At 47.7% G+C, this 14,682-nt stretch overlaps 2 protein-coding genes across 2 annotated transcripts; one reads left to right on the top strand and one right to left on the bottom strand.

The window, feature by feature from the left end:
• Window positions 1-700: 700 nt before the first annotated feature.
• On the top strand, window positions 701-6,699 carry AKAW2_21194S (non-ribosomal peptide synthetase; the record flags this gene model as incomplete). The annotated part of the gene is made up of 3 exons (XM_041685992.1): window positions 701-1,129; window positions 1,185-6,440; window positions 6,496-6,699. The coding sequence occupies 3 exons, from the start codon at window positions 701-703 to the stop codon at window positions 6,697-6,699; spliced, it is 5,889 nt and encodes a 1,962-aa protein (XP_041540020.1).
• Window positions 6,700-8,354: 1,655 nt separating this feature from the next.
• AKAW2_21195A (uncharacterized protein) lies at window positions 8,355-8,861 on the bottom strand (the record flags this gene model as incomplete). The annotated part of the gene is made up of 1 exon (XM_041685993.1): window positions 8,355-8,861. One exon carries the CDS (start codon window positions 8,859-8,861, stop codon window positions 8,355-8,357), a length of 507 nt encoding a protein of 168 aa, XP_041540021.1.
• Between the last annotated feature and the right edge of the window lie 5,821 nt (window positions 8,862-14,682).

A 14,682-nucleotide genomic window follows, 5' to 3' on the forward strand; every position in this document is an offset into this window, starting at 1 on the left:
ATCCTAGAAGCCTACTGATAGCGTTGAGCCAATCAATAATTCCGATGATTCTATGTAGGATGCACGCACGCATTCGTATCTGCATTTGGCGAAGTATCCTGAGGATGTGTCTCATATTGATTCGGCTCCATCCATGAAAGGGATGGCCATAACAACATCGGAGACATGACCAGAATGCCCTAGCCAGGCCTATGTACCTTGTTGGCTTATCTGTGTCAGGTGAACAAGATATTACGTTGACTTGTCGGTGTGTCCATATAACAAAGTTTAAAGTCACCTAAGGTTGGAACTGCCTGCGAGATTTCTGGCAGTGGCTTCTTACTCATTCCTCAAGACCTGCTATATGCGGCTGTGTGGGTGCATTCGGGATTGATGTAGATCAATATGTTGTGACACCATGGACATCATTTTAGGCTTGTGCGTGACACACTCAGAGTAGCCCCAATCGTTCTTGAACAAATCATCACTTACCTTGACCTGCAGAAGATCTTCTGGCATTTGGTATTTTGCCAATGCATTCAAGAGTCATGATGCTTTGCAGAAGCAGGAAGTATAGTCTAGATGTTGATTCAAATAGCCTCTTTTGTAAGCATCGTGCAGCATTTAGAATTTTAGTCGCTATATAAATGGACCATGAGGGAAAAGAAAGAGCATTGGGAATTTTGAGTACTCGACATGATATCAGAGCGGGTTGCTTCGTATGTACCGTCAAAGTCCCAACATGACTGACAAGAACGACGAGACCGGATCACGTGGATCCCAGCATGACTCGTGCTTGCTACACAATCTTAGCACTAACTTGAAATCGACTGGAACAACGCTTTCCGTCTCTGAATACCAAGATTGCCAAAGAAACCAATCGCCATTCCAAGACTTGAAAATTGCCTGGTCTATTCTCCTTTCCAAGTATGTCAACACCTCTAGGGTACTATTCGGAGCCATCTCGGATAGCGGCACCTTGGAGGAATGGAGGGCATCGGTAAACGAAGAGGCGCATATTCCGCAGGCTATCTCCTTATATAAAGTACGTGATCGGGAAAATGGAGAGCTGTGCTCTGATTGTTGCTGCAACACGTTCCTCCTTGAGAATATTGGACTCAAGGCCATCGAAAGATTGGCTCAAGTAAAGGTTCGCACCGTGCAGCCGATGGTCTAGTGTGTATAGGCATTAACAACTGTGCCAGAAACATGTCGATCTTACTATCGGGATAGACTATTCGAAGTCCCGCTTCCGAATATGCATATACAGTCAAGAATCGTTTCTGGATCAAGATCACGCAGAACTGTTGAACTCAGCCTTGATTCACACGTTAAAAAGCCTGCAGTCTACACTTCATCTAAAGTCCATAGACCAGATCAGTGACTTGCAGCGACGCCAGCTCGATAGATGGAACAGAGCGGCGCCGACAGGACCACTGGGTGACACGATTCATAATTGTATTGAGCGACAGTGTCTCAGGCGGCCCGAAGCTGAAGCCGTTTGTGCCTGGGATGGGTCATTCTCCTACGGGGAATTGGATTTGTTATCGTCGGAGGTTCGTGATAACTTATATGCGAGAAATGTGCTGCCTGGAGTGATAATTCCATTACTTTTTGAGAAGTCAAAGTGGACAGTGGTGGCAATGCTGGGTGTGCTCAAAGCTGGAGCTGCTTTTGTCGCCATTGACCCATCATTTCCCCAAGCTCGGGTGCAAGCCATTTGTCATGATGTAAAGGCCCCGGTTATCCTGTGTTCCTCCAAGCAGGAATTCTCGATATCAAATCTGAACCATAAGACCATCACCGTTCCCGTCACTAGCCCCGGCATCCTTTCGACCCAAACCCAGGAGGAATATCCATCGGCATCTGACCCCAACCAGCCGGCGTACATTGCATACACCTCAGGTTCTACTGGGACCCCCAAGGGCATTATCATCAGCCATGGAAACTTCTGTACCAACATGGCTCTTAGCAGTCCCCTGCAGAAGCTGAGCGATTCCTCCCGTGTTTTACAATTCGCGTCATATGCATTCGATGTCAGCATCCATGAAACATTGACACCCCTAATGGTAGGGGGATCTGTGTGTATCCCTTCAGAATCTCAACGGGTGGATAACCTTCAGCAAGTGATTCTAGATCTTCGAGTGAACTGGATAGAGTTGGTGCCTTCTGTAGCACGACTCCTTGATTTCAGCGCTATACCTGAAGTTAAGACCCTCGTCGTCGGTGGGGAAACTATGCGTGCTTCGGATATTTCCCGATGGGCAGGTCAACTACACCTAACCCAGGCGTATGGCCCAGCAGAATGTACTGTAGTCTCCACAATTAAATCAGGGCTCAGCCAGGTTAGTGATCCTCGTAATATTGGGTACAGTGTTGCAGGATCAGCCTGGATAGTTGAGCCCGAAAACCATTCGAAGCTTGTACCCATTGGAGCAGTAGGAGAGCTCGTCATCGGTGGCCCGATAGTTGGTGGTGGATACTTGGACCAACCAGAGCAAACAGCACAAGCATTCATCTCCAGCGTTCCATGGTCAAAGAGGCCCGAAACCTACTATAAAACCGGCGACTTGGCGCGGCAGAACTCCGATGGCAGCATTGTTTACATGGGAAGAAAGGATACACAGGTCAAGATTCGAGGGCAACGAGTCGAGCTTGGGGAGATCGAACATCAAGTTCATGAGATATGGTCTGACATCACTCCAATTGCTGAGGTTGTCAGAATAGGGAACCGTGATCCAATTTTGGTACTGTTCGTTGGACCGATCGCCCCGGATTCGAACAAAGCATCGAATGATGAGGATCTACTCATGAAACCCGATACACAATTTTGGGAGAGGGCACAGATTATGCAGTCTGCCCTTCGTGAAGTACTTCCCAGGTATATGGTTCCAGATGTCTTCGTTCGAATCCAAAGGTTACCATTGATGCCCTCTGGGAAGGTCGATCGAAAGTTGCTGCGCAACACTATGTCCCGGTTATCTGACAAAGATCTACAGGAGCTGCGGAATATGACGCATCCCAGTGAACATCCTATCGAATCATCTGAGATTCTTCATGCCTATATCGCCCAAATGTTCTCAGATGTACTTGGACTACCTCGGGACCACATCGGAGTCAGCGCGAACTTCTTTCATCTTGGTGGGGATTCAGCTCTCGCCATTGCTTTGGTGAATGAAGCACGTCTTAGGCACAGTATCATCATCACCGTTGCCTCTATTTTTGAAAACCCCACCGTCGCCGCGTTAGCTCAAAGCATCAAGACAAGCCCGGTGGAGCCCGTATCCTGTCAGCAAATAATTCCATTCTCATTGATGGATGGCGAAGGGGAATATTTTCGCGGTCTTGCTGCAAGCAAATGTGGCGTCATTCCGGAAGACATTGAAGACATCTATCCTTGTACGCCCCTCCAGGAGCGTCTTATGGCCTGGACAGCAAGCAAGCCTGGAGCTTTTCGAGCGAATTTCGATCTCAGTCTTCCGTCAAGTATCGACTGGCGAAAGTTAAACAATGCGTTACGCACGGTCATTCGAGCTTATCCAATTTTGAGGACAAGAATAGTCCTTATTTCTGAATCTCTTCGACTCTCCCGCGGGCTTCAAGTTGTCGTCCGGGAAGACATAGCATGGAATGATGCGACGACAACCTGCCAAAATGAAGAAAATACCATGTTCCCAGGAACACCTCTCTTTTATTGTTATACTGTGCATGAGCCTGGTTCTAGACTGAAGCTGACTCTGCATCATGCGCTCTTTGATTTGTGGTCTTACAGTCATATCATAGATGCCGTGGAAACTGCATACAACGGGACGCAGATTGTGACGTCTCCATTTGTCCCTTTCATTAAACATCTTTTAGACTTGGATGATTTTGCCGCAAAATCATTTTGGACAGGTGAGTTCGACGATTTGGCAGCAGTTCCTTTTCCAGCCAAGGTGCCCCCGGGCCATATTCCCCGAAACGTCGCGAGGTGTGTCCATAGCTTTTGTCTTCGAAGGTGCAACGAAAATGAAATTACTCTGTCGACTGCATGTCGCCTTGCATGGGCCCTCGTAGTGGCCTGTCATACAGGATCATTGGATGTCGTGTATGGGGTGACCGTCACGGGCCGCAACAGCTCCGAGACTGCTAGCATTGTCGGGCCTACCATCACCACGTTCCCCCTTCGCGTCCTTCTACATAGCGACGAAAAGATATATAAAGCATTGAAGGATTTACAGAAGCATGCCTTAAGAATAATGCCTTACGAGCATTTTGGGGTTCATCGGATGCGACAACGCAGTTCTGAAGCCGTCAGTGCTAGCCAGTTCCAGAGCTTGCTTGTTGTCCAGCCAGCAAGGCCAACTTTGCCCAACGAACGTTCTCATAGCCTATTGAAACTGATGGAAGTAGACGCATTAGAACAACAGACTGATACTAACTTTGCGACCCAAGTTCTTACGATCATATGCGAATACGCAGAGGACACTATGAAACTGAGGGGCGTGTTTGATCCTGAAGTGATCCCTCCTGAAAAAGTTAAAGGATACCTGCATCAGATGGGCGACTTTTTGAACTTGATTCTTAGTTCGTCATCAGATACTGTGGGTGATTTACTGCGAAAGACCACCGAATACATCGGCCCTGATGTGAACGAAGAACGCCAGGTACTGAATGAAGTAGAACGAGCGGCTCAAACGCTTCTGGGAGAAGAAACCCCGCTAAAAACAGAATGGGTTATTCCCATCGATACGAATACACCGAAGCTAGTCTTGTTTGTCGGGTGTAATGACGGCTCGTGCGTTAACCATTCATGTGTCTTCAAGTTCCCGGACATTGATACTAGGGCCCGCTTGCATAAGGCTATGACACAGCTTCAGACTACTCTTTCAGATACAATGACGTCCATTATTTGCCTTCCAGTACCTGTGTCCCATGAGTCCGTTGGACTTCCCAGCAAAGCTGATTTGAAAAAAGAGGCATCGAAACTGCCGTTGAAAATTTTGCAATCATACATGTGTCCACAGGAAGCCCATGTTATCACGGCGAAGTCCACGACCGACATACAGTCAAGGTTACGCCGCATAATGGGTGTTATCTTGCATATTGACATAGATGACGTTGGTCTCCACGATAGCTTCTTCACCCTAGGCGGTGATTCAATTTTGGCAATGCAAGTCGTTGCGCAGTGCCGTGACGAGAATATATATATCACTGCTCACGATATTTTTGATGCCACGACGATACACCGTCTTGCCTTAAGAGCGTCTCCGTCGTCAGAAAACAATTCTGCAGCCATTAAGGATACATCGTTGCTTCCTGATAGATATCAGGACATTGCAGCATTTGAAGCCAATATGAAACAGTTGGATAAGCTACCGAGATCTGCCAAGGTAGAGGATGTGTACCCTTGCACTGATCCTCACATGGGACTGCTCCGGAAGATGAGCTCCTCATTTCATCTATCTTACACGATCTGGGAAGTTACTGCTAACGATGTATCGATTGACATTGAACGCTTGCTTCTCGCTTGGAATTCAGTTTCTAAGCGCCATGCTGCGCTGCGAACAATCTTGATGGAAGATTTTGGTTCAGAACACCATGTTGTGCTGGGGAATTGCCCCACAGAAGCTAAGGTTTTGCGGCAACTGAGTTCCAATGATCTCAGTACCGCTCTACGCGAATCACACCTAGACAATCAGCAGAGCCAAGTCACACCCTACAGGCTCACGATCTACCAGTCTGATGCCGATCAGGTTCTGTGCAGACTTGAAGGCAGCCACGCGTTTCTTGATGCAAGCTCGGTGCTGATCCTTCTCCGTGAGCTATCTATGGCATATCGTGGATTACCTTTTCCCGCCCCAGCACCGTCATACCACTCATGGGTGACATATCTGGATAATTGGAGAAGAAATAGTCAACATCTCGATTATTGGCGACAGAGGCTCAGCGGGATATCGCAATGCCTTTTCCCGACGAAATCCATAGATTGCCTTTGCCGAGATAACTGCACTACTTCTCGGCTCCAGTACGTAGTTAACACACTCGTTGACACCAATATTCTGCAACGCTTCTGCAGCAAGTACGAAGTGACGATAACAAACGTTCTCCAACTATCATGGGCACTGGTATTGCAAGAATACTGTCAATTGAGCGATGTCTGTTTTGGAACGACGATCTCTGGACGCGATGCACCGATTGATGGAGTTCAAGACATGGTCGGCTCGATCTTCAATGTTCTTCCATGTCGATTTCTTCTGGACGCAGAGTCCTCTTTCTTAGAGACACTAAAGTGGAGCCAGAAAAGCACTCTCGAGGACAGATCGCATCAATTTTGCTCACTTGTGGACCTTGAGGGTTTTTTGCTACCAGGAAACCAGGATCAGCCACTGTTCAATACATGTCTGTCAGTGGAGAGCGCACTGTCCAATGATACGGGAGGGCTTTCCTTTCGACCGATAGAGACGCATGAAGAGACACATGTATGTGCATGCCGCAACGAACCTTTAGCAGACGATGCTGACGTGGCTGTCTTAGAATGATATTCTTGTTGTTGTGACCGCCCAACCTGACAAGACTGAAGCTCAACTTATGTACTGGTCACATCTAATGAACGAAAAGCAAGCCCTGGAAGTAACTGAGGCGCTTCGGAAATGTTTAATGGGGATCTTGGAAAACCCTCATTTGAAGTTATCCAACCGTTCGACGCCGCGCAATACCATTCGCTCATCCAGTAGCTGAGCATAGTTATTCAGAAAAGGGCGAACTCTTCTACATAATTAAATTTCATTCTCCCACAAAAACTACGTTTGCGCAAGCCACCCTTCTATGTAGTAAGATAGAATACAATTCATTTCTAATCATTGGTAAACTACGCCTGTGGTACTGCTGATGGCAAGTATCACCCTCTCCAGGCAACCCGATTCCCAGATCGCCACCCCCTATCGCCAACATCGCCAACATCGCCATCCTCACCCCAATTGTACCACCACGAAGTATTAGAAGATCCCAATTAATTAACAGGCCAGCCAATTAATCCCACAGATACCCCCGCCACCATCTACCAAGCATTCCAAGCCAAGAATTTTCCAATCTTCCAACCGAAGCTGAATCGATATCCCAAACAACCAATAATCACTCCCTCGTCCCTGAGCCCTACGTAAGTGGGAGAATCCTTCAGCCAGACGATAATAGTATATTTTACTACAGTACTAACATAGTATTCGTATCTTAATATTACTCACGATCGATCACTGCAGCAGCAGCAGCAGCAAGCTCCAAGCTCCACAACATCCAAACACCGAAGATTCAAATCCCGATTTGATCATCAGGCACTTACTAACTTATGGATGGATCCAGTCAGTTGACTAAAAATCCTGCTTACTATACTAATAACACCCAAGCGAAGCATCATCATTTCCTCTATGGGAGTAGTAACCTTGAATTAGTTACATTAAGACCTTATTTGTTCTCCATCGGGCTAATTTCTTCCTTACCTCGGGGAGATTTCCTGCTGTGAGTGCGAGTGATTATTGCAGTATTGCAGTGTTGATGCCCAGTGAGGACCCGCTTTGATATAATATTAGGGTTGTAGTATAGGAGTTAGTTGAGGGTTTTATAGGGATCGGTGCTGGGATGGTGGTGGGATCGATGTTTTCTTTTTTTTCTTCGAATTTTTTTTTTTTCTATTTTCTTCTTTCTTTTACGAAGGAACTGGGAAAGCGTTTGTTAACTGATTGTGGATTTGAGTAATTGATGAAGGATTTGATTTGATTAACTCCTGGTATCTAACATAGGAATTGGTTGTTATTTGGATGGGGTGGTAGTGGTGTGAAGAAGATGATGGATGTGATGAGAGATGAAACAGGTTTCATGGCTTGTTCTGGGAAGTGTGCTATTGGTGGAACTGTTCTATCAATTTATAAGGGTCTTGATGCCTGATCGTCATAGAGGTTTATCCATGGTGGGTTCTGCGATTTGGCTATTTGTTGCAGGGATTTGGATCGGTGTCGCGTGGCCCACGATTGGCAGATGTGACGGTTTAGTGCCGGGATGGGAAAATCCAATTAAAGTTGCATTCGCTAAATCTGAGCTTGTGTATCACATACTAAGCGGTAAATAAGAAAAATAAAACTAGATCGTAAATCATGTGGTGGCCAACACACTGCACTTCGTGTTTGGCCCGCCTCGAACAAAGGAAATTCACATGAGTGAGCGAGAAAGCTGAGACACAGGCCGAAACTCCTGGCTGATCCTGACGCGATCTTCACAAACACCGAGTAAAACCGACAATTAATACAAGTAAAGGAGGGTACGAAATATGGCTGTGCTCCAAGGCTTCTATGCTGATTGCCATGTCGCAATGTCAGCCGCAGTGATGTCGATGTTTTCCGGGATTAGGGTCTGTAGCTTTGAGACCTGAGTGGGTGCTGGAAATGGGTTAGCTGTGAGATACTACAGTAACGATGGGACTTACTCGGACGTGGTGTAGCAGCGCCTGCCTGTACTTGAATAATACCCGATTCAACATATTCTTTCGTGGTGACGCCGTTGAAAGAGGCCGCTCCTAGCATAACCCGCATCCGATAGCGACCAGGCTGTGTGAATTTGAGAGGCCCAAATCGAGCGTATCCGCTGGTGCCGTTGCCATTGCGACTGCGCACGCTAGATGTAAGTACGCCTGTGAGTCCTGAAGCTGGAGCGGTGCCTGCTTCATTCCTCAGCGAGGCATGCGCAACCAATTGTTGCACTCCTCGTGGGTTACCCACAGGTCGGACCCCCACAATTACTGGTAGCGTCACTGGTACGCCAAGGGGAACTGTTGTAGGAGGCGCAACCTCAAAGTTCATGCCATATTCACGGCTGGAGCTTCCGCCATCGTTCCTTCCGTTTCCTTGAACCATGATGATTGTTGCGCGGGTGTGTATCGACTCAATGGCAATTTCAACGAGTAGTACTCAGCTAGGGCTCTGAGACTGATTTCCAGAGGTCAAGAAGAGATTGATCGCGAGGGAAGAAAGAGAAAGCGATGCGACAAGGGCCTATTGAAAGCAGAAAACCTGAGATTTCGAATTGAGGCTGTAGGCTTGAGCTTGTTGAGTGAGCGAAGACATCGAAGAAAGGCTTCTTCCAGGGCCTTCATATATGCGTCCTCTCGTATATGGTAGCAACGGATCGCTAGGGTGCGATATAGGAGTCTCGAATTGAACCAGGAAAGTACTCAAGACGGCAATGGTCTTTTGCCACCGCGAAGGAACTAAGATCAATAGATACTGGGGGTTCCAGTAACCGGGATCTGCACCAGAGGTCCCGTATGCCCCTAGGCTGCGGGATATTGAATGTTACCGGACGTTGGGTACTGCTAAACCTGCACGATCCTGCAACAGGGCGCTTGCATAGACGATATCCGCTTCAGACGATTTATTTGTCTGCGACTTGACGTTTTCTTTTTCCCCCCTTCCCCACTAGTACCCAGATCACCTACAGTTCGTGGTCTTTGGTACGCGTCAATTTGGGTCCCGTTAGCGCGGGTAGAAAGGAGAGAACCATGGACAGTCCCAGAGTTGAACTTTGGTCCCAAAGGTTGGAAAGCAGAGCGCACTGCGATGTCAAAGTGCGAATCCATGCCAGGGGATCTGATTCTGAAGCTTAACATCAGTCGACCCAGTTGGATCAACTAGTGACTATCGGATGTATGACGATCAAGAACTATGGTTCGTGGCAGGTTTGTTTTTCCATGTATTTCATTACTTTTTCTGGCTGATATTGTACTTCCATGGCTTGCTCCGCCCGCGAACCATTTCGCTCCATAGGACGACTGCATATGGTTTGGGGAGGCGGAAATGGTCCCGTGGAGAGAAAGCTAGAGCCTGGGTGAGGAAGGATCATTCCTCATTAGTCTCCTTGCATTGACCTCCCGGGGAAATTGCGAGATCGAGCTAGGGATCTAGAGATACGGGTGCTAGGATCCCTTCCCAGTTACCCAAGCGCCGGATACCAAGCCCGGAAACTCAAATCTGTTGCGCAAAATCCGAGCTTTGGAGACTCCTGCTTACTACCTGGACCGTGCCGGAACCACGTTTTCGACAGCTCCCGGACGGGTGCTCACTCGTGCAATACCTATCCATCCTGCTCCCATCTGTACTTTTGTCAGACCGTGACTTGGGAGACTGTCTCATATGGCGGATCTCCGGGACTTTCACAGCTATATTGGCCCTGGGAGTCTGAGGCGTCCCTGTCGCTCGTCTACCCGGTCCAGCGTCAGTACCCAGGTTCAGACCCAGGAGAGCGGATCCGTCTAACTAGGGTCTGGACTGGTCATGGAGTATCCACTAATTTGACATTCCAGACTCCAAAAGTCCGAGCAAGGTAAACAGAGATGATCCGACAAGGACGGGAACGGGACAAGGTCCTGTCGCACTGCAGAAAAGGAGGGGCGACTGGGCGTCAAGCCCCAGGGGCTACTTCGCCACACAACATACCCCTTTGGGTCTAGATCAACACACCAGCCACATACCCCTCCAGCCTCATTATGGCTGGTGTGTTCCCTGTGTAATCCCGAGATGCATGATAGGCTGTTCAGTAATAGAGGAGATAACCTTAGACTCCGTCCTAGTAAACTCTGTCTGAATGCTGTTGCCTTGCATGGATCTCTGATGGCACTCCTGACACCGGTCTGCTCGGCTAACAAATGACATTCTCCCCAAGATTTCCGTGAGATAGACCCGAATTATGCCGGGATGATACTGCAGATGTCTCTTGGTCCCACTGCCTCTGAGACCACACAGCATGTAGATCTTCTTTCTGTAGTTGGGGTTTCGGCCGGATGAACGGTGGGTCCACTGCATGATACCCAGTACAACGGTGTGCGTGCAAGATCTAGACCCTGAGGTCTTCACCATCAGGGCTCCATGTCTGAATAGTGACATGTAGTTTCTGCATTGCACCTATCGTGCTGATCCCTCGCACTTCGCGGAATTGGGGTTTGTCATGCAGTGAGATAAGTGTGCAGTATGCCATGTTTACGTTCCTGAAATCTAACCTTGAAAAGGCCGTGATCGATCAATAGACGGAGTTCCGGTCACACGCGAAGCCGTGACTCCCGCTGGTATTGAGATCATCGAATCTCATTTCATCATCGACCTGATCAAGATGGTGGTCATCGGGGATGATTGCTTTTTCAGACACCAATCGTTGAGTGTTTCTGCAATGCAATGCAAGATCGATCGGCGCTACTTCCTGCTGTAGGTTCCATGCCTCGGGATGCGTGGGATGAGACATGCTGCATGATGATTGGGCGACTGCGCTATGGTTCACTAGTAGCCACTTGTGGCTGACACGATGATCAACGGCCCATCTGTGGCGGTGTAGTGAAACCACGGCCTTCCTTACGTTGCGGCGGGTGTGGCTAGTGGTCATCCGGAACTGTCATAGTTCAGCAAATAGTCCCGAATTGTGGCGTCGGGCACAACTTGGAACATCCTGCAAAGGGAGCTCTTTCACCGCATTTACTGCAGGTGATGTGTTTGTTTCTGGTTCCGTAATCCGGATCGCATTTGCAAAGTGGTCCAGTTCCAGGATCACCCATGCTTGAAGCTGACTTGTCTTTCGTCAATGCTGAAAGACATCATTCATCACCACTCTACCCCCTAAATCCTTGTCTATTCCACTAGCGTCTACCGCTTACCCTTCGCCGTGGGGTGCCACACGGTACGTTCTCTGCTTACTGACATGACTCGAGTCCCTGGGATTCGCTCACCGTGTGACATCCATGATCAGTGAACTGCGAAGAGGCAAGTCATGGATGCAGCGAGGCATTACCAGTTTACCTGCCCCTTTTTTGCCTCTGTCCAAGGGAGACAACCTTGCTCATCTGTGAATATGCGATGCCAGTATGGTGTGATGCTGTCGTAAGAGTATATGTTCCAAATGCCGACGATATGATACGCACGGCTTAGCGAATCATGTTACTATTCCTTCGCTTTTCCTATCCGTCTAGACATCAGGAAAAAAATGGTGGGCCATCACCGTGCATGTAACCCTCCATGAACGTGGTATGCGGTCGATCAATCGTTTGGTAGATCTTAATTAATCTATACGAGGCTCAGGCTCCGCAACAAATCCCGCAACAATTAGGGCATAGGATGTCGGAATGGGGCAACTCAAGGTTATAAGTGTATGTGATTGCAGCAAGCTCATCAATCAGAGGTGGCAATCCCTGCGGTAGTATATCCATCCCGCCCCGGTTGGAGCTTGGTGCCGATTACAAAGAGATCAGTGGCTTTAGGAATGTAGTATCCCGGTAAGATAGTATCGGTGGACACACATCTTGGTCCTTATTCTTTATTTTCTTTTCTTTCTTTGCCATCCTTTTACCCTTGCTCAGGTTCAGCTTGGGACTACTTCGTTGAACAATCACACGGATGATGGCTGATGGTGTCACAGATATCGCGAGTTATATGTCCCATATGTATCAGATATCACATGTACCAGGAAAAATTATAGGGCAGGCGACGTTATCCGTTGCTACCGCCACATGAGGCATGTCCTGTGTATTCCTGTTTTGGACCGAAGAAGGGCTAGACGGCGATCCGAAGCGGCCAAAAGTACAGGGCTGGGATTCACAAGGACCCAATTGTGTCCGGAAGCCTTCCGGCAAGCCGGTCGAAGATGGCCTTAGCAGACGACCTAGTAATGATTCTAATCAGCCACTGAGCGCCATTGACCAAAAGAGGTACTGGATGTCAGCCCTAGATGTGCTAACCCCACAAGTAGCCGGGGGTATTTTTCGCCGCGGGCGTGTAGAAGTGTAGTAGCTATCCCGGTACTTGGTAACCGTGCCTTTGACCCAAAACCGGGGTTTAGGTATAGGCTATGGGTCGTGTAACCTAAAGACAAAACAAACTTCAGTAGAACTTCCCTGTTTTCGCCGAGCTTGTTAGCAGGCTAATGAATAAAGTAATATCTAGGGGGCAATGCAAAAAAGGGGGAAAGCCTTGTTGCGTTCAATTATTGAAGCAGCTGGGTGGTAGTCCCCTTAATGGATTGAAATACGGGCTGGAGTGCTCGGTTGTGCTGGCGATGTGAGGACCATCAGGGGATCTCGACCATTGCAGCTTTCATTTATTTTTCTTCACTAATGGATTGATCTAAACTGTGATGATCCTAGCATCAGACGATGCATTACTAGAAGAAAGAAAGGCATGAAAAAAAAAAACTATGAATACCTATAGCCACATGTGCCATTCAATTAAATTAAGTGTGAAATGAATTGGGGATCGATTCTCAGGCTCTGAGCCTTGGTGTTGAGGAGATTGAAGGGAAAAATGAGGCGAGAGAGTGAGGCGGGAAACCGACCATCTACGGTCACCTGATCTGAACATCCCTCATTCAGCAGGAGCAGAACAGAAACTCCAGAATAAAATTAAGGGAAGTAATCGAATGTGTCTGTGAGTGCTAGGTCCAAACAATAAGGAGACAAAGTCCTCAAAGCTATGGCGTGCCCACTATATCCAATTTCTCTGGCTCTGTAACCTTGGACAAGCCCGCAACATATCTTGTCTAGATTAACACCATGTGTCGATCATCAATGCAGTGCAAACACAGCTGAGCTGACACCTATTTTTAAACCCAGACCCTCTGAAAAAGAATGAAATTCTCGCGCGAACTATAGAAAAACCCGACAGCCTGGTTCCAGATATGAGACTATTACTTCTACGATGCCTCTGCCAAGAATAGTGAAGACGGCCACCAGGACAAGGCATATCATTGTCTTTGTGGTTTGGGCAATGTTAAGATGGCCCAGCCATAGTCTATGGTTTCCAGTCTCACTGACTGCATACTTGTGATATGCTATAGCCATCATTGTGAACATATGCGAGAAATATATCAAATCTCTGAGATAATCGCTGTGATTTGTAGCCTTGAGACAGACAGCGTTTTCTTAGCGCGATAAGCCAGATGAAAGACCTTACCTCCCAGGATCAGCCTTGCAACTTGATGTTTCTGGGGGAAGAAGGAGCTATTTTTTGGCATCCCTAGAATCATGTTACAACGCACCACTCCCTAGGAAGACCAGTGCACAAGTTCGAACCACCCAGACTGGTTTGATCAATGTAACATAGGATAACCCAAAAAGTATTTGTTTGAAACCCAGTGTCTCTGATCAGGTAAAGTACTGCCTATCAGCGGCTTTATTTGATTGTTGGAATACTATGGCGCGGGATGAGCTTTGTGGTAGAACATGCAGTATTCCGAAGGAAAAGCGAACAAAGTCTTGCTATATCTTTCGTTTTGTTCACATGGATATTTTCCTCGTGACAATCTACCTTAGATATGGAGCAGATTATGATACTGATTCTCAAAGCATGTTGTGCAATTCTATTGAAAGGAAGGTAAGGTTAAAAGCAAGGCGCGCAAACAGATCCGAGGCCGAGGGATGCAACAATTTTGCGTCAGTGCCCAGGGTTATGCAGCACCAGCCATACCTTCCCTTTTCTTGCGCCTCCCACAAACCGCAAGACCATTCTCCACTGAAGTGAGTGTGACTCCCAGTACATGACCTGGACGGCGCATATCTTATATTGTTACCAGGATGACTCTCCCTTGCTTGTTATTCAATGAGGCTTCAATCAGATGGCACCCGTCTTGATGCATCTATATCAATCCCAACCCTTCACTCGATCATCTGAAAACGCTCATGCATCTGCCATACAAGCCACAGAA

This window comes from Aspergillus luchuensis, chromosome 2, assembly GCF_016861625.1.
Source record: "Aspergillus luchuensis IFO 4308 DNA, chromosome 2, nearly complete sequence".
In the NCBI taxonomy this organism is placed as follows: domain Eukaryota; kingdom Fungi; phylum Ascomycota; class Eurotiomycetes; order Eurotiales; family Aspergillaceae; genus Aspergillus; species Aspergillus luchuensis.